At 47.5% G+C, this 19,371-nt stretch overlaps 1 protein-coding gene across 1 annotated transcript in view; it reads left to right on the forward strand.

Annotated features, from left to right (window-relative positions):
- Window positions 1–6,856: 6,856 nt before the first annotated feature.
- ANK2 (ankyrin 2) overlaps window positions 6,857–19,371 on the forward strand; it is a 356,900-nt gene continuing 344,385 nt past the window's right edge. The window contains exon 1 of the mRNA XM_068682024.1: window positions 6,857–7,146. Within this exon, the coding sequence (XP_068538125.1) occupies window positions 7,075–7,146 (72 nt within the window). The 5' untranslated portion in view covers window positions 6,857–7,074. The remainder of the gene's footprint in view (window positions 7,147–19,371) is intronic.

The following is a 19,371-nucleotide window of genomic DNA, read 5'->3' on the forward strand; positions in this document are numbered from 1 at the left end:
GGAGAGTGGAACAGGGCTGCACAAGCAGAAGTTCTCGAGATTTGTTGCTTTATTAATAATTTCTGACTAGAACACATAGAAGTCATCCTTCTGTTCCTTTCCATATTTATATAGGTAAGCTATTTACTATTAAGCAGCAGTCTTCTTTTTTCTCTTTTTTCTCTCTTTTTTTTTTTTTCAAACTAGTATGGAAATCTGCTTCAGCAAGAAAAGATGGTGTTTAGTTGGGTTTTTGTTTGTTTTTGTATATAGTAGGGAGTAAGAATTTTTCCATTTATTTCACAAGTCACATGTGAAGTTCTGGACTCTATGCTTTACACAAGACACTGATTCTGAAGTGTCAGAATGGTTTAAATAGTTTAAGTACACATGACAGTTAATACCTGCTGTTTCTGTCCCTCTCCATCAGCATATGCTAAGAAGAGGAGTCTATCTGTGGAGTTTTACCATCCCCAAAAAGCTAAATTTCTTCATATATGACCGTACCAACAGAGGGTGCCTTTAGCGTGGTCTGGAATAATGCTTACCTGCAGTTACTTGGGGGGTTGTTTGCAATTAAGTGTTCTGTTCTGCAGTTTTTCTCTACATTCGTCCACTTCTAGGAACTTTTAACAGCATCTTTTTCTGCAGAAATACAACATTCTGATTAAAACATCAGGATAATAATATGAAGTCACAGTACTTCATAACCTATGGCTGTCACTTGTTTTTGCTGATTCCTCTAGCTCCGACACTCAGTGTTGAATTGAAAGAACACTATTGCACGTAAACTTGCCTAGAGCAAAGTCCAGGATTGATTGTGCTCTTTGTGACCCAGCACGGTGCTGAATCTGAAATTATTTTTAGCAGCGTTATATTTCTCCCTCTCTTCCGCTGGCTGCCGACTCTGCAGGGCAGCACCAGTTCCGTAGCTCTGACCTAACGGAGGCCACGGGAGCCAGTGGGACGTTCATAATTTGGGACTTCAATAGAGAGCTCTGAGTTCTAAAAAATAATTTTATAAGGTAGTGGTTTATATTTTTAGCTCCTATCATTTGTGATTTAAAAGACTTCTTTAAGGACTGTTAAGTGTGCTGTGATCCAGCCAACCTGATCATGGGTGCTCTGCAGGATATAAAATCATGTATCTGCAGGATATAAAAACAAATACTTTTTTTTCCTCTCTCCAGAAGGCTTCTTTGATTTCTCTTCTGATAGAAACATTTCCAGGTTTAAAAATTGGCCTTGAGCGCTGTTGTCTGTTAGCAAGGACTGGGCTCCTTTGTGCTGGGCTCTGCGCAGATAAAGGGCTCGGGGGCAGGAGGAGAGGAGTGCAGGTGCTGGGTGTGCTGGCAGCACAGGGGATGCAGAGGAGGTGGCTTGGTGAACTGCTCCCAGTTTGCCACCGTCTGCCTCCCCTGAGCCATGTTTGTGCACTAAAAGTGATGGAAGGAGGAACACGGCACTGGTAAAACACCCGTGGCTCCAAAGCAGCCGGCACAGTTAGTGGGCCTGCAGCGAGAGGGGTGTCCCCCTTCCTGCGCTACGCTCGCACCCTCTGCCCCTTCTGTTGGCCCTGGGCAGTGCAGAAGAGGTTCTCTGCTCCTGATTTTTCACCTTGTTTTAATTTTGAGGTTTCTTGTTTGGCTGTTCACAGTATTCTTGTCACTCGCAAGAAGTCTGAAAGCTCTGCTTGTCCTACCCTGGCTTAGCACTGAATTGCAGTTCCTTCAGGAGACTTGAGGAATTACGAGGTGCCTGTGCTCTTGTCCGGGGCATGGGTGTCTGCAGGAAGAGGGCTTCCTAAATCTTACCTGCCACCTCTGCTGGTGTGCTGTATTCCCAAAGGCTTCGTCCTTCCCTTTGGTTTCTCTACCTGACTCTTTCACTTTCTTTCCCATCTGCGTCCAACTGAACATTGCCTGTTCTACTTGTTTTTGTCTTACACGTAATACTGGTGCATTCTTTTTTTCCCCTGAAGACATGCTCTGTATCCTAGCTTAAATCAGACTTTAAGCCAGTCCTTGAAAGCTAGCAGGTAAGTCAATTATCCTTTTCTGGAGAGGCTCTAAATCAAGTTAGAAAATTGCCGTCTGATGGATGCCAAAGGCACTTGCCTGCCTGCTCCCCCCAGAAGCCATCTCAGCGTTGTAATTGCTTACGTACGGTCCCATAGCATCTAATGATCTCAGCCAGGATTAAATCACGGGAATAATGCCGCATAATGCTGGAAAAAAATAATTAGATAAGGTATGCCTGGGTGACTTTGAAATGTGACTGCGAGGGGAGGTAATGCGGGTATCTTACCTACAAGTGGTTACATTTCTGGGGTGGCACCGAAGGAGTCTCTCAGTGCCACAGGTGGAATATACTACCTAGCAGGAACCGCGACACTTGGTCATGGCCCTGGGGCTGCGCAGGGTGCCCTGGGGCTTGTCCTGGATGTGAGCTGGCCCTGCTCATCCCGGTGCCATTAGGGCATTATAAGCCCAACGCATTTTTTCTCCTGTAGCAGGTTAGGAGTTCAGTCCTGCAGGTATTCAAGAGCGTTTATTTTAAATACAAGTGCATGGCTGTCATGTTTTGCTCTGGTGGTGCTGATGGTTTTCTTTGATTTTCTAAAAATGCCCCTAGGTGTTTTGTCAGTGTGTTAGAGAAACTCCTGGCAGCACATACTTGAATAATTTTACAACGGCAAGATACCGCTAGCAGCTTTTTGCTGTGTTCTGAAGGTGCGATGCCAGTTTCTTTGGTAGCAAAACTGGCCTTGGAGGTTGGCCCACGTCCCACCCAGAGCCCCTCCCACCTGCCTGAACTGAAGCACAAGAAAAATGCCCTCTGTAAATCCCCGCTGCAAATTGCTGAGGTTCAGATGCTGTCACTGTCACTGCAAAACTGAGAGGAGAGGGAGGCAGGAGGATGCTGCAGAGCTCTGCCTGCAGTTGCCCAGGCAACTCGCTTGAAGCTCGGTGCGCACGTGCTCGTCGCTGCTGCCATCTTACTGCCCCGTGGCGTTTTGAGGGGACGAAAACAAACACTGCACGGTGACGAGGAGTGGGAGAAAGGTGAAGAGAAGCACAACCCACCCGTGGTACGTGAAAGAAATGGCTGGGCAGGCAGGAGGGCTGCACTCCCAGTGCCGTTTCTGCTGCTGCACCCTGGCTGCTGGGGTGCCCGATCCAACACTTAGCCCAATCCAACAGTTTGTGTGAAAGAAAAGACCTGGAAGAAAGTGAGGGGTGGGATGAGTCTGTGTTAAAGGCAGCCCAGCGTGGTGCGATTCCACTCGAGGTCACTCCACCAACACCATTTCTCTCTTTCCTTCAGGCCGGGGCAGAGCTGAACGCTGCCAGGGGAGGGGGCTGCGTCCCCAGCGCTCCCAGCAGCGTCCCGGGTTTTTAGGTGGGAACCCCACGGAGGGCTGTGGCCAGCAGAGGGCAAAGCTGCCACACGCTGCCCTGCTTCACAGTGCCTTGGGCTGTGCCTCACGCCCTAGTCCATCACACGGGGGAAGCTACACCGGGGGAAAGAAGCCCCCTGGGGCATCCCCTGTGTGCTTGGGGAGCCCCCAGGCCATGGGATTGCAGCCATTCCTCTCCATCCTGCCCACCAGACCCGTATGAGGGGGACAACTCGGCCCTGACACGTGAGGCAATGATTTATTTGGGGTTCTGCAGCGAGCAAGGCTGAGTTGTTTTGCCCAGCAGTGAGGACATCGCTTGTCAGTGGCATTGCTCTGCTGTGGTCGCCTCCGGAGCAGCTTGCAGGCTGAGTGGAAGTGTCAGATGTGTCGCTGTGGCCAAAGGCAGGCACATTTCCACAGTAAGGCAGCTATTAGGTAATTGGAGGTGAGGTAATAGCAAACTGAGAAGCACACGTGACAAAAATCTAGCAAGACTGAATGCTCGTGTCAGTCAAAATTTGAGTGTAGTGATTTTACAAGCAGTGATTAAAAAAACACTCCTCAAGCAGAGGGTACATCTTTGCTGCTCTGAGCTCATCACAGAAAGCTGAGAGCACAACTGAAATACAGGTGCAGCTTCTTCAGTGTGCCTCCTGCACAGTGTCAAGCTCGCGATGAGGAAGGATGCTGACATGGGGATGGGGCAGGACGGCAGTCCCTCCCGGTGCCAAATATTTCCTTTAAGCCCTGCCTCATTGTCTCACACAAGGCTGGCAAAGATGATGCCAAGGTGGCTCTGGTACTGTGTGCTGTGATAAAACAGGCCCCTTTTACCATGGGGTGCCTGCCTCTCGCTCCTGGCCTGCTTGCACAGCTCTGGCACCGAAACCCCAAGCTGGGCCAAGAGCAGGAATGTAGGCCGAGCAGCTCCAAATCACCACCTCAGGATCAGTCCTCTTCGTGCAGGGGCTGGGAAATCACGCCCCGAGCATTGTTTCATCAGATGCTGTCACCATGAGAAAGGCAACAGAAGAATTGAGGGAATTGGCTCGTTATTTACATTTATCCATGTCAGGGCCTTGCCGCAGTCACAGGCAGCACAGTGGCCGTCTTCTGCCTCCCGTCCGTGCTGCCGCAGGGCATGGCCTGGTTCCCAGGGCTCGCTCCCACCTCTGCAGGACACACTGGTGTTTGTCACAGCCACAGAAAACAAATTCAGCCATGGGGCTCTTCTGCACTGTCCCCACGCTCAGGGCTGAACTGTGGGTTTACTGGGGTTGGGAGAGGTGTCCCCACAACCAGGCAGTGCCCTGGGATGTGGCAGGGAGAGGGGAGCCTCTCGCTGCTGGATTTGTCTCCCAAGGAGTACCTCAATTGTCCCCGCTGTCCCCAACAAATCCACGGCTGCAACAGGCCGTGCACAGGCCCAGGGGTGAGGTATGCCCCCACCTGGGAAAGGCTGGGAGGAAGGGGAGAGGGGGAGTTATTCTGGAAGTAAATGGTAAAATAGATTTGTGAGAAACCAGGAGGGAAAACCTGAAATCCTCATGCTGCAGATGGAGAGTGGCAGCGGGAAAGATGAAGCTAAGTAGGATGAACACTTGGCACAGGGCTCTGGTAGCGAGCTGAAAGGCGTCTCGTGAGCTGTGCTTCACTGCCACAGGGCTTGGTACTGCGCTCCCGCTGCTTTACACTCTGGGCTGACCTCACTGGTGTCCTTGTGGATTTTTCTGGCCCTGTGAGCTCTGACTGAGCCCCATTTCACCTCTCTCACCTTTCACTTCCCCTGCATCTTGCCTACGCTTACAGACAATGCCTTGTTTCCCACTGACTACCCTAAGCCTCTGACGAATCTTCCTTAAAACCCCTGCTTTGCTGAAATCTTCAAGCTTTGGTCAGTATGGAGAGCGGCTCCTCTTCCCTGCAGCTATACCCACCTTGAGCTTTAAGCTCCTCTGAGCCTGAACGTGCTTCTGTACAGGTTTGTAAAGACGCAACATGCACCCGGTGTTCTTTAAATCAGAAATATAACCTTTCCCTGTCTAACAACCCATGTCTGAAGTGCCTTTCTCCCAGTGGGAGCATGCTAAAAGACATGCCACATGTTACAGAAAACCGTGGTCCTCCTAAATCCACATGAACGTTTTCCAGTCAGTGTTCAACCTGCTGCTCCAAAGCACTGACATCCTTCCCTGCTGGGCACCAGGTCATGTTTAGGTAAAGGCCACTGCGCAGAGCCTGTACAGTAGGTGAAAACTGAGAATGAAAGCAATAAAAGCAACACGTTAGCTGATAATGGGAGAATTATTTGCAGGCGTGGCATAATCCCTGTTCAGTAAGCACCAGCTCTGCTGGGTGCCTGCAAGACACGAACCTATTTATCTGCACTTCTGACATGAGGGGCTTTCTTCTGCTTCACTACGCAGCACCTTGGCACCGAGATAGATGCTGTGCAAGTTTCAGTCTAAAGGGTTTTGTCCAGGGTGGGCAAGGAGGAAAGCTGCCACAGGGTCAGCCACAGGGTGCGTGACAGAAATAATGGAGCCTGAGGTGGGACTAAACCCTGGCACCAGCAAGCTTGAGTGGTTTTCAGATTAATTAGCTGGCAGACGGAAATTTAGCATGGTCCTAATGCAATAGATATCAGAGAATTTCTCAGCTGAATAAGGGGTAACTTTTTAAATGATTATTTTTTTTTTTTTCCTACACTGGTGGGCAGACCGCTGTATACTTTGAAAGGTATTTCAGTGAGGATTTGTGGTAGAGATGGGGCTCTACCACAAATCCTCACCCAAATAAATACACAGGGCTGAGGTTTCCCTGGCTGTGTGTGCAGCCAGAGGTGAAGCAAGCTGCGGTGGCTGAGGGCTGGAGCCTGGAGCTGAGCACAATTTACTGCCGGGCTGTAATGGGCTCATCTGAACGCAACAAATTTAATTCGCTTTTCTGAGGCGCCTCCCGTAGCTCCACCAGCTGTTCGGGGTTTGCTGCAGGAGTCACTGGGGGAAAGCACATTCCCAGAAATTCTCGTCGCTATCAGATCAGACTTTCTGGCTACAGGGCCCCCTGTGGCCCCGAAATGCCTCAGTGCGGGCGGCACGGGCTGAATCTCTCCCCGTTATGTCCCTGCCAGCCCAAGGGGGGGTTGGCAGCTGAAAGCAGCACGGGGCGTGCTGACAGCCACACCTGAGAGCACCAGCATTCCCCCGACACCCCAAAAAACGCGGCTTTATCGGCGTATTTCCAGGCTGGGGGCAGAACCGGGGTGCCCTGTGCCACCTCAGGAGCCCTGTGGCAATGAGGCGCTGGTTTGAGGGGGGGGTGCCGGGTGTCCGTGTGCCCGCGGGGCTGCGAGGCGGGTCCTCCCCGCCGTGTGTGTCGGAGCTGTCCATGATCTCATCGGCAGCCCGGCCTCCTCCTCCTCCTCCTCCTCCTCCATCTCCTCCTCCTCCTCCTCCTCCGCCGGCTGCGGGCACCCCGCCGCGCCGTCCCCCCCCCACCCCCCGGCGGCACCCACCCCTCTCCCTCCCGCATCCCCCGCGGGGCCCGGGCGGGCGGCGAGCCCGGAGCCGGCGGCACCGTCCCCGGCAAGGTCACCCCCGCGGCGGAGGGAGCCCCCCGGGGCATGGTGGCGGCCGCGGGGAGCTGAGGAGAGGCGGGCGCCGGGCGGGAAGGAGCCGCGGGGCGAGAAGATGGCCGCCCCCGCGCCCCCCGCGCCGGGAGGCGGCACCTCGCCCCCCGCCGGCCCGCCGCGCCTTCGCCAGGTGGGTGCGCGGGGCGGGGGGCGAGGGCGGCGGGGAGCGGCCCCCTCCGGCTGCCCCGGGGGCTGGGGGGGAGCTGGGGGCTGCCCCGAGGGGGCGGCGGCGAGGGGGGGACCCCACAAGGTAATGGCCGCCCCCAGGGGGTGCCCTGAGGGGAGAGCCCGGAATGGCTGCCCTGAGGGGGGGACCCCCCGCGGGGGGGGGGGGGGGGGCGGTGAGGGAGGGCCCCGTTTGTTCTCTGCTGGTGTCTCCCATCAATAAAAATAATAAAAAATAATCGCGAGAAAAAAGCCAAATCGCCCCCCAGACTGCCTCGCTGAGGTGCCCTTCGTGGTGCACCCAGAGGCACGAGTAACGCCGCAGTCCGTGCCATGCACCACCCCGCCAGCACCCCCGCTCCGACCCCCTGCGAGCAGCTCAGCTCGCAGCGCTGCTGCATTAATTTACATTTCGGGTGCTGCGTGACACCCACACCCGCCTCGCTGTCCCCGGGGTGCCGGTGGCCGTGCCCCGCCAGCACCCAGCCTCGCCTTGGCTGTGGGAGCGTGGGGACGGTGCCTTGGCGGTCGGTTTGCTCTCTCGTGCGAAGGTTGTCGTGCTGTCGTGCTAGGATTAATAAATAAAAAGGTGTTGCAAAAGGAGGATTCCCGGTGAGTAGAGTAGCATGCTACGTATGCATTGAACATAAATCCAGACGTAAATGCCACCCCGTTCTTTTTGTTTCTTCATCGTTCGCTGAGGCGCTGGCAGTGCTGCCCGTGAGGAAGTGCAGGGCTTCGGCGTTCGGACGGGCGTCGGGAAGTTTGGGCGACGATCCCAACTTGTTGGCCCCGTCACACGCTGGAAGCTTGAGCTGGGTACCTTGAGCAAAATGGCTTTGGCATCGGTTTTCAAGACACGGCTGGTCCCGGCTGGAAACACCAGGAGAACAGCCTCTCTCCCTCGCCCCCAAGTATTTTGGCACTTGCTCATCCCTCCCCAGCTGGGAACCGGAGGAAAAAAGTGTCCTGATTTTAGCAGCTTGGCGTTAGGAGAGAGATAAATGAATAGGGCTCTCTCCTGTCCGTTGGCAAGCTTTCCTCAGGGCAACCAGCGGTACCAGCAGGAGAGGTGACAAGCGCTGGGTGGCAAAAAGCAGTTGCAGGTAGGGAGCAGAGAAAGGCCTGGCCATGAAGAAGCCCCAAGCACCGGGCAGCCTCATGAAAGCTGCCTTTTGCTGGCATACAGGTTTATTCGGTGCGTTTGCTGGACCATGGTATCACGTCAGGCAGTGACCGAGATGCTCGGTGACGGCTCGCTTCCTGCCATGATTCCACCCATCTCAACCCCTCTGCTCTCCAGACAGCTCTGGGTCATTACAGCAGGGGAAGCAGCGGGCTCCCAGTGACCTATTTTGGCAGCGAGAGGTTATCACTGTCAATAGCCATAATTAACAAGCACTCGCCACTCGCTGCTGATGAAGATGAAGGAAGTGAAGCCCCGCTAGACCAAGCAGCTGCTTTCAGCTGGGTGGTTCCAAATGTGAGGACAGTTGGCTTTATGGGGAAGGCAGTATGGAAATAAGATGTGCAGGGGGACAGCGGCACGCCTTGCATGCGCCTTGCAGCCCACAGAAAGCCGGGCCCTCGGAGAGGTGGTCCAGCAGTCGTGGTGTGAGCAGTCAGAAACAAGCAAAGTGGGATGGTTTCTGCTCTCCACTCTAGCAATTTCTAGCATTATGGATTGTCTTTTCATGACATTACTCGTTTTACGCAGAATGAAATGACAATGTGATATCCCAAATTAGTAAGTGGAAATCACTCATGAAAAGATTTGACTTATTCAGCTGCTTTACTGTCCTCCTATGCATTTTGTCCACTGTATATTTAGAATTATTTTTAATTATGTTTAGAAAGAAATCACTCAGCAGTCATGTTTCAGAACTATGGCTGTAATAGGGTCTGGTCTTTAGTTGAATTTGTACTCTTCAATAAGGCAACATACATAGGACTTATTGGATGACCTTCACAGGAATTTTAAAAGTACATGAATAAATAAACAAAGCCACTCAAGACCAAGGTAAGGAATGCAACACTGGCTAAACCCAATCAATTTTTCTATAAATCATTACCAACTTCCAACTACACCAAACATCTCTTACACCCTCAGGGGGGAAGGGGAGTAGGACTGGGAGACTACAGAACAGAAGTGGGGTGAATACAGGTGCTTGAAACCATTGTCCTGACATTATTCTGTCCAGGTGCAGTTGCCAAAACAGTCCCTCAGGAAAACTGAAATCAACAGCATGCTGAATTCCCACTGTCTACCAACAGTTCTTGAAGCCACTCCTGTTTTTCAGCTTGATATCAAAAGCCATTGAAGATGTTGTTTGAGCTCAAGTTATATTTGGGGAGTTTCTGCTATGTCTCTCAATCAATTTGAGAGACCTTTGAATCTCACCTTTATGTTAAAGATACATCTGGGGATGCTTCCAGAACTGAGGCCATTATTTGCATCCGTGAACCTGTTTCAGCAGGAGCTTAAACACATGAGTTGTAGCACTTAGATTGTGCTTAAAGTACACCTTGCTGAGTCAAACATTGCAGTCAGATACTACTGAAATTTATCATGTCAAGCTTAGGAACGTCCTGAACAAAAGGAGCAAAGACAGTGTAAATTACATCATTGGAGAGCGCAGTGTTTGGAATAGAATGTATGTTGTTTCTCTCATTAGTCATCACACGAGTTAATTCCATTTTTTTTCTTTCTGGTTGCCAAGGCTTTAATTCTGTTGTCAGAAGAAAATTTAAACACTTATCCTCATGCTAAAAAATACAACCATATTAATAAATACATCGTTTTAAAACCAAGTATAAAGTGTCTCGCATCAGAACATACGGTCTGTAGAAGAAACAAACCAACCAAATTAATTCTGAAGGGGAAGACTGGGATTTTGGGCTGATGTTGTCACTTGGATGTGATTAAATTAACCCTTTTGTGTGTCTCCCGTTGCCCATTTGGCAGACAGGTCCCTTCTTCCAGACTCTGTGGAAGCTCTTCCAGTGCCTGGACCCCAGAACTGCCACAGACTGCCCTCCTCAGCCACCACAAATGTATCACCAGGGAATCCTATTTGGAGCTAAGATTTTATCTAAGTGTTTCTGTGACTAAAATAAAGCAAACTGGTGTTAAAAAAAAAAACATACACGCACAAAAAAATACCACTTTTACTGTTTTCTGTTTCCTAGGAAATATTTTTAATCAGTTCACATTGCAAGCTACCTAGCTTGTTGTCAGAAAATATGTATAGTAATAATTCTTCTGTTTACAGGGTAACTTAAAACTAAGGTTGTTTAGTGCTTTGGATTTGAGCTGAGCATATATATTGCTAAAGGAAAATAGGCCGACAATACTAGAGCTTGTGAGTACTGAATTAAACAACACTGTTTGTATGATTTAGTGAAGAATCCAACACCTTTGCTACAAGAAACAGAAGATCCTCTCACTAATGCTGTAGATGCCTTGAAGGAATGCATCATGTCCAGTGACTTGGCTGCATTCTAAAGCAGAAAGTGAAAAAATGTGAGGCAGAGATACCCAAATACATTGTATTGTGCAAACAGTTCACCATACAGATATCTTAGAAACAAGAACATGTCAGCAAAAGAAATAAAATCAATGGTAGAGCTAGGCAAGAAGCAGTTTCGCAGTTTTGTGAAGGTTTGGGTTATTCTGCTGCCCCACATCAGGACAAACTTCAACCATTTATTTATTTATTTATTTATTTATTTATTTATTTATTTATTTTTAAATGGAGAGAAGTGCTTTAAAAGTCCATCTGCCTGGACTGTGAGACACACAGCTGTAAACTCATTTTCTGCCTTGTTTGGCATAAGAGACTGAGACTGGGTTTCCCACTGCAGTAAGTAACCCTCAGACCGTTTTGGGGTCCTATTTCGAAGACCACATCTCCTGCAGTAGGTGTCCCACCCGTGTTACCTGCCATGGCACCTAGGTACTGCTATCCTGTGTGCCTCTGAATATGAATTAATAGAAGATCACTGATCTTAATGCAGTGTTTGGTATTAAAAGAAAAGGTGAAGGAGTATCTTTTATTGTGATTTATCTCATCTCAGTCAAAATTACTTATTGTCAAGCAATACATAGCAGTAACATGGTAATTTTCCCAATGCCTTTATTGATCCCCTGAAATCCCTTTATTCCTTATAATTCTCTCTTGGGAAAAGAACTGTCTGTAAAGGAATGCCTGGAAATGGAAGTCCTCTTTCTTCCCATACAAACCCTCTTTTTCCCAAATATGGCTGGATGTATTTGGCAATCCAAAAATGTTCGAAGGATGTAAGCATTCACAGGTGCCAAACTCATCTTTGAACGAGAACCAAAGAGAGAGGATCCACCATGGTGTTCAGGCAAAGAGTTCTGCTGTGGACGTGGGAGGATGCAAAGCAGAGCTGTCGTTCTGTTTCTCCATGGCAAAATCGTCCTGTACTGCAAATCAGTGAGAGCAATAAATTCATTTGAATGCTCAAGAGAGGGGAATACGAGATCTTCAGATTTTACCCAGTACCTCGGTACTAGAACTGGGAGAGCCAGACGTGGGTGAGGCTGGTGAAAATAAGAAGTGTGTCTGGCCTCGTGTGCTGTGCCAAACGTGACTCTTGGATGCAGCAGCAGCAGCAGAGCATCTCTCTGCTGAAATGACACCGTTTTGCAGCCTGGCGGGTTACCTAAAATCTAACAGATGTGGTCTGATCGGTATGAGGTCTCCACCTAGGGGCTGACAAAAATCTGTTACCGGGAGCATTCCAGTTGGTGTGGGGGACTGCAGGAACTGGTTTTCTTTTTGTTTGCTTTTCTCAAGGAGTTTCTCCCTGCAACTCTCCTGTCCCTTTTTATATTTTGCTCTTGTGAAGGAGAAAAAAACTAACCTTCCTGAAAGCTTGTATGCCACTGCAATGGCAGAGGTGATCTTCTGGACCATTTGTACTACTTGTACTTACATATTACTTGGGGTGTTTGGGTGCTGCCTTTTCTAGCCCAGTGCTCTTTTCCCCATTCCCCAGGGCTTTCCTGCTGCAGGACATCCTAACAGTGGCATTTGAGGATACCTGAAGCTTCTCTTCCATGGCTAGTTTAGGTTGATGCTCCTACCAGCCCACCCTTGTTGTAGCTTTGCCTTGAATATTGTGTCGTTTCCCTTCACCTCTTTGCTGGCGTGGAGCCTAGTTCCATAATGTCAAAAATTAGATTGGTTTGAATCCATCATTATCAAGGATTCTTTGGATTTTAATTTGATTCCAACTTATTTTTAATCTTACCTTCTGCTACTATTAAGGATTAGAAGTCATTTGTTCAGTACTTGAATGACTTGAAAACCAGCGTAGTGAAATGCTTGCTTAGGCATCACGGCACTGAGTAAAGAGAACAGCTACCAAAATGAACATTTTTATTTCTGTGTACTGTAGATGCTATATCGAAGGAAAAAATGCGCTAGAAAATGGCTTCTCACCAATTTTAAATGATGAAACATAACGCATAATGAACCTGTTACATAATAGATATAGGCTAATGTAAGAAACAGTAATTATGGTTAGTGCATAAATGACTACATGTGCCTAGATTACATACAAAAATTACTATGCTGCAATGTTATTTAGGTTGCAAAGTCAAACACTCAGTAGTTACAAGCTAATAGAATTAAGGACTGTGCAGTGTTAATTCTGTCCCCTTCCCCGTCTGTCCTTTACACTGATTCAGTCTCTGGAGAACGTGGCTTAAGTGGTCCTAGAAATGGAATTGCAATATATGATAATACACTGTAGGAAAACAAACATATTTCCGCCACACTGACATTTTTTTTTATTATTTTTTTAACGCCCACAATCAAAAAACGGGAAACGGTAATTTTTGAAAGCTTGCTTCCCAGCCAGACATGAAGGGAATTTGCAAGCAGAAATTAAAGGTACAGCTCCAGCTCCAGGTTTTCACCCCTGCAAATTTTTCCTGTTACCTAGGGGCTGGGCCTTGGCATATGGTTGGGCGGCGTGAAGATTATCTAATCCCTGAAGGAGAAGAGCGTGTACATAAGGGAGAGGAGTTATTTTTAAATGCTTGCTTTCTGTAGCAGTCAGTTAAGGAATCACAAATGATGATGCTTCGAAAGGGTATGTTGCAATGCATTGCACACAAAGCACATACCAGGGAGGATGGATGGGAAGTACAACCACACTAATTCCTGGCACTGCCTAGAGCTGATGGTGTAGATAAAGGCTAAGAGGGATACTTTCCAAAAGTAAATGTGGCTCGAAGGTTAGCCTGCTGCTTACAGTTCAGCTCAGCATTTGTGCTTCAGTCACCTGAACACAATTGAGTCTTGAGGCAGGAAACAGAGATACTGGAGTTTTTTAAAAAATGCAGCAAACATTCTCCATGATAAAAATCTTCTATGTGCAAAATTACAGCAAATGCTTTATATTTAGTTCTGTGTTCATGACATATGATAGCTGCAAAGTAGAGCCTATGAAAATACCATGACTGCAGATTGATTAATTTTAGTCAAAGGAGCGCTCTGCAATCCCAAAAATTAGCAGTATTAATAAATCCTTTTGATCATATAGGAGACTCTGGAGTGAGGGAACTACAATGAATGGTCCCAATTTATGCAGAAACCAAGTACAAAGATTTATCACTGTCATGAAAACCCGTTTAGCTTGAGCTAGCATTTCTAGCTTGCTATAAAGGGAAGAATTAAAGTGTTCAAATCCATTCCTGTTCCAGTCTGGCCTTTTCTTAGTTTATGGAAGAGTGTAAAAGAGTTGAAAAAAGGTAAATTAAGTCCAAGCATAGATTCTGTCAATGAGTATTAAATATATTCACAGCCTAATTTAGTAAATACTGTCAGGTGCTGTGATGTATGTGTAGTATCAGGGGATATCTAAGTCAGGTGGGAAGGAAAATAGGTAAGTTGTTGTTCAAGTATTATGGCTTGCTCCTGGGCATATAAAGATAAAATTGGATGAGTTTGTATTTATTAAATGGACAAAACATCCTGGTGGAGACCCCCCTGAGGTGCCTGGCTGCAGGTCTGCAGGGGCTGGGACACAATGCTGGAGCACCAGAGCCAAAGGCTGCTTGCTGCTTAGCCCCACTGCAGTTTTTCACTTGACAAAGTGAAGCACAACCAGACAGAGACACTGAGAGGGCTTCTAGGGCTAAGGCACCCCTGGGGGCAGACACCCAGGGGCTGGGAGACCCTGGCTGGATCTGAAGGCTTGCTGGGCAGCCCTTGGTGGCATTTAGGGACGGGGGGAGAGACTAGTGATCGTGCAGGAGAACAGCTAACTGTGAGGAGAATTATCCCTCCTGAAGTCTCAGGGAAAGGATTTCCTTAAACTTATCAGTCTTTTACTGCTTTTTTTGTTGGCTTAGCCCAGTGCCTCAGCCCTCACACCTGCTAGCAGCCTCGTGGGCACACCTGTGGTATGGCTCCAGCCAAGGAGCCTGCTTGAGGGCCATGATAACACAGGCAGCTGGTACTAATTTTGAAGCAGGGCTATTACACTCAGATCCTGTAACTCACCCAGCTGGTCGCTTACTGGGCAGCCACCGAGAAGGTGCTAGAAGCAGCCTGTAGGAAAAGACTTTGAAGAAGTTTGCATTACCTCAGCAGAGCTCTATCATCACTAAAGGTGAGGCTATTTTAGGCTTGTTGCTGGTGGACAATCACAGAGGTAGTGGTTTATATTCCTTTCAATGCGACTGCTTAAGGGATGTGTTGGTATTAGAGTTATTCTGCTTCGATTTCTGAAGTTTCTCTGTGTGCTCGCTTATTTATGCGTATATATCCCATGAGAAGAGGAGAGCGTTTGAGAGAAACTTGATTTTCTTCTGGAGATTTCCCTCCTTTATAAGATTTGTGTGTGGTGGTTTTACTGGAGGCTGAGGTTTAGCTGTCTGTGTTAGGTTTTGAACGTGAGGGGAGCCCATGGGGGCTCTCCTTGCTGAGGGGGCCTGGAGCCTTCTTGTAGTGCTCCCGCCATTTTGTGGTGAGGGCCTGGCCTGCTCCCTCAGGTTGGGCTGTGCTGGGGCAGGAGTTCAAGCTAATATTTTCTACAGCATGCTCTAGAAAATGCTGTTTCTGCATGCCTTGTGTTTCCAGGAGGATTTGCTCAATAAGCTGGCAATTAAATATTGAAGGAATAGTGCTGTGTAACAATTACAGTGTGGAAGCCAAACAAATGGCCTCCTTGTAAGCCCTTCTGCGCTATGTATGATGTGTCATGGACAGCCTTGGGGCAGGGGGCTTATACATCTTCCTTGGAGCTGCTGCTATCCACCCTGCAAGCAGCCATACAGCCTTCCCTGGTCATGGTCAGGCTGCCTTCAGACGGCGTTCCTGCCAGAAACCACAACAGCTCCACTTGACTTGAGTCACCCTTCTGCTATCATGCCACCTTGTGATACAGCCCTGTACGTGATATCGCTCTATGGTGTGATGAATGAAAAGGCTGGTAATATAGCAACGGGGAAATAATCTTGGTATCTGAGTTTGCTCTAATGCGTCTATCTCAACCTATAGTTGCTGAGATCGTGCTACTTGAATGGAGAATATGCTTTGCTGGTGATTAGAGTACTCTAGTGTTGGGCCTCCTGTCCATCTGTTGGTACATGCTTCTATTGAGAGAGATCTTTTCCGTGTTTAAAAACAGTAATTGGCAAATGGCTTTTAGTAGCTTCCTAGTTAACCATCAATAAAGGACTGACTGCCTGAGTGGGGAAGACACTTCACTAAACACAAAACACAATATGTTCTGCTCTCATATGTCCTTTTTTTTGTGTGTGTTTGTTCCTACCTCTTCCTTCTCCTTTCTCTTGTTTAAAGGCGTTATTGTCCTTGCTGGGGTGGTGAGTAAGCTGGAAATTTAGAATCAACTCTTACCTAGCAGGGTGTAGGCTTCAAGATATAACCACAATATGCACTCTTCAGTTGCATTAAAAAAAAAGTGAAGGCTGAGGTAGTGGGGAGGAGTTAGAAACTGCTATTCATTACTCTGTAGTATTATGAACATGCAGGGGGGAACAAGTTGTATTAGGAATCCATTGTTGACATGAAGGCTTTTTTTTCTTTCTGAACTACGTAAGTGGGCATCTGGCTGAAGTGGTCTGCTAAGGCTTCTGTCAGAGAGCTTTTGTACTGAAAGTTGCACATCATTCACTGAAAGTGTTACGAATAATACCTTATAGAAAATGGGTTAAATGTGCAATGCTGCAGATTTTTCAGAACCAAAAATGAGTTATGATGTGAAATTTCTCTTTCACTTTAACAAAAAATACTCCTTTTTCTGATCATAATTTTAAAGTAGTATGATTAATGTGCAGTGCTTAATGTCGTGACATTCTTCTGATAATTCACTGCACATGCAATCTCATCTAGTGGTTACTAAATCCGCAGTAGACAGGCAACAGCAGCAGTATGTTGGCTTTGCTAATGAGATTATGGCAACCATGTCAGAGTCACACTCTACTCTTCCCCTGCCTCAGAACTCAAAATTAAAACCCTCGGAGCTTTGGGGAATACTGTTTATAAAGGTGCTTCTGGTAAGTTGACTAATAGTATCCTAGAACAATGTTTGTATCTATTTTCTCTTGGTCTGTGAAATAGCTGCTGTTATTACTTATGTGTAAGTGCTCTGCATTTCTAGATTGAATTGAGTTAAAGCTCTAGTCGTGGGGAATCAGCTGTGATATACATGGGAAAAAAAAAAGACTGCATTGAGCTGTGGGACTGCATAGTACTTACGAGCAGAGACAGCAGATGATTGTGCTGTACATCATAGTTTTTCTTTTTTTGGTTGTCTAGTTTTTAAGTTTTTTTTTTTTTCCGCAGAACTGTGTTGCTTCTATAGAGTATTAAGAGTACAATATGTAATGAGGCAGTTACTTGAGACTTCCTATATTAAAGGAACCTTTGTTTATACAACAAGGATTCATTCATTCATCTAAAAGCATTTTGGAAAAGTGTTTGCCTTATTAACTCTTAGTGTTCAGCTCCAGTGATGTGTATAAAATGGCAGCTACAGCAGATCATGCTACTGACCTCCCACTTCCAGGAGTTCTCTTTCAATGCTGTTGATAACCATTGATAACCAAGGCAAGCTTCCAGAAATTATGAGTTCTTGGTTTTAAGGCTTGTGGTTTCAGAAAAGTGGTAAGAAATCTTAACGAGATGCATCGCTTTCTTAATCTAAGCTTTATTTATAATTTGCTTTATTTATTGAGGTACTCTGGCTGTGTTAAGATGATGCCTCCAGGGAGGAGGGATACACAGGGCGACTGTCCTCTTGCAGAGCTCAGACATCTCCTGCCCTGGGAGCAGTGGGTTTCTGTGCTGACCTGCTGACGACATAACTACGATGCTGTTCTCCATCGCCTTTAATATCCTGTTGTCTCCAGATGCCCAGTTAGTTCTGCTGAAATCCTTGCATCAGGCATCATGTTCAGTGTTGCTTATTCTAAAGGCCTTGAAGGTCGTGACTTGCATATAAGTGGTAGATTTATTTCATAATAGACTAAACGACAAAGCTTTTGATCTCTGTGGTGATTGTTCTTTGCAAAGCAAGTTAAACGTTAACGTGGTGCACAAATGTGTTTGTGTGACTGTCTTGAGAACAATGTCTCTGTGTGGGATGCGTGGCACAAATTGATGTGACAAAGTATCAAGGCATATATGAAAGGCAGTAAAAGGTGTGAGAGGTCTTGACTTAAGCTGCGTGTCCAGTCGCAAAATGTTTATCTTGTGGGTTGTTACCAAGCATCCAATAAATGGGAATGTGTTTAGAGCATTCAAAGAGGGTGGATTCAACTAATAAAGCTGTACTGTGAATGTTGTTGTTGCTTATATTAGCTCTAATGGTGAAGTATTGTTTTGAGCCTACTTCTGAAAAGATGGAGGGTGTCCAGCATTATTTAGGTAGCTTACATGAGAAGAGTAATTGTTGTGGTTTCTTTTTTATTCATTGTTTTCTAAAAGTCCAGCATACGTACCTAACTATATCCTTGCCCTCAGCTGAGGGCAGTTTCCATTTCATAACTCCTGTGCACCCAAACTTCTTGGCTTAAAAATGCCTCCCACTCAGCACTCTGCCTTCCCCCAACACACATCTCCAAGAGAAGAAAATGAAATATGAAGGTTTTTTTTTTTTTTATGTTTCTTAGTAGTAGCTGGCCTTGAGCTCTCACAACCAAAACTCCTCTGACGAATCTTCTGCGTGCTATTTTGTGCGCTGCAGCTCCACGAGTCCTCTGAAACATTTCTGTTTATTATTTTATCTCTCTAAAAATCTAGCTTTCCCTCCTCCTGCTGCCGTGGAGTGGCTGCCAGCACTCGGTCATCTGTGACCCTCAGCTGCTGCTGCTGCTCTCAGGAATGCCGGTTTGCTTCCAGCAGCTGTGGGTGGCTGTGGCCGCGGCTCCCTCTTATGTGTGCCCTGTGTGGACTCATGGCTGGTGCTGGAGCTGGCAGAGAGAGGGGCAGGGCTCTGACATGAGGAGGATCCTCTCGTGACTGTGCAAGGGCTTTCTGGGAACTTGACCTTGCTCTGGCTAGCCGCTGATCTCCTGGCCTCGATTCAAGATGATATTTTAGCTCCTGCCGCGAGAAGCAGCTGGTCGGTGCACAGAAGCCAAAGCCTGTGGGTTTGCCCGGGGCAGCAGACGGGGGCATCACGTGCCACATCTCCGACTCGTGTAGCACTGTAAACTTCAGGGATTTTTAGTTCTAGATCATGTCTAGATAATTTAGTCTTGGATTTCATATAAATAGCTTATTGAACCTGAGCCTGGCCTTTAACGAGGCTGTTTATGAGCATTATTTTTGTAGCAGGCAGACTTCTACTGGAAGTGCTCTACCTTGAGTTATTGCTGGCCTCACTGCTGCCTTGGTATGTGCTCCGTGCTGTCTGCTGGCTGGCTGGCACTTCGAGGTGGATGTCCCAACAATTTTAGGACTCTGTGGTATGAATGACATCAGTGCACACTTGAAACCCTGAAACTAGGGCTGACTCTCCTCTTCCTGGCCTGAGCTTTTCTGACTTGGTCGCTCACCAGGGGCCGGGAGCACACATGATTTTCCAGGTGACAATAATTGATGGAAAGATGTCACTGCAGTCCTATTTTTACCCCCTAAGTGAGTGTGTGTTAGCAAAACCTTCTGCAGGCTCCACAGAAAGC

Source organism: Anas acuta, chromosome 4, assembly GCF_963932015.1.
Source record: "Anas acuta chromosome 4, bAnaAcu1.1, whole genome shotgun sequence".
Classification (NCBI taxonomy): domain Eukaryota; kingdom Metazoa; phylum Chordata; class Aves; order Anseriformes; family Anatidae; genus Anas; species Anas acuta.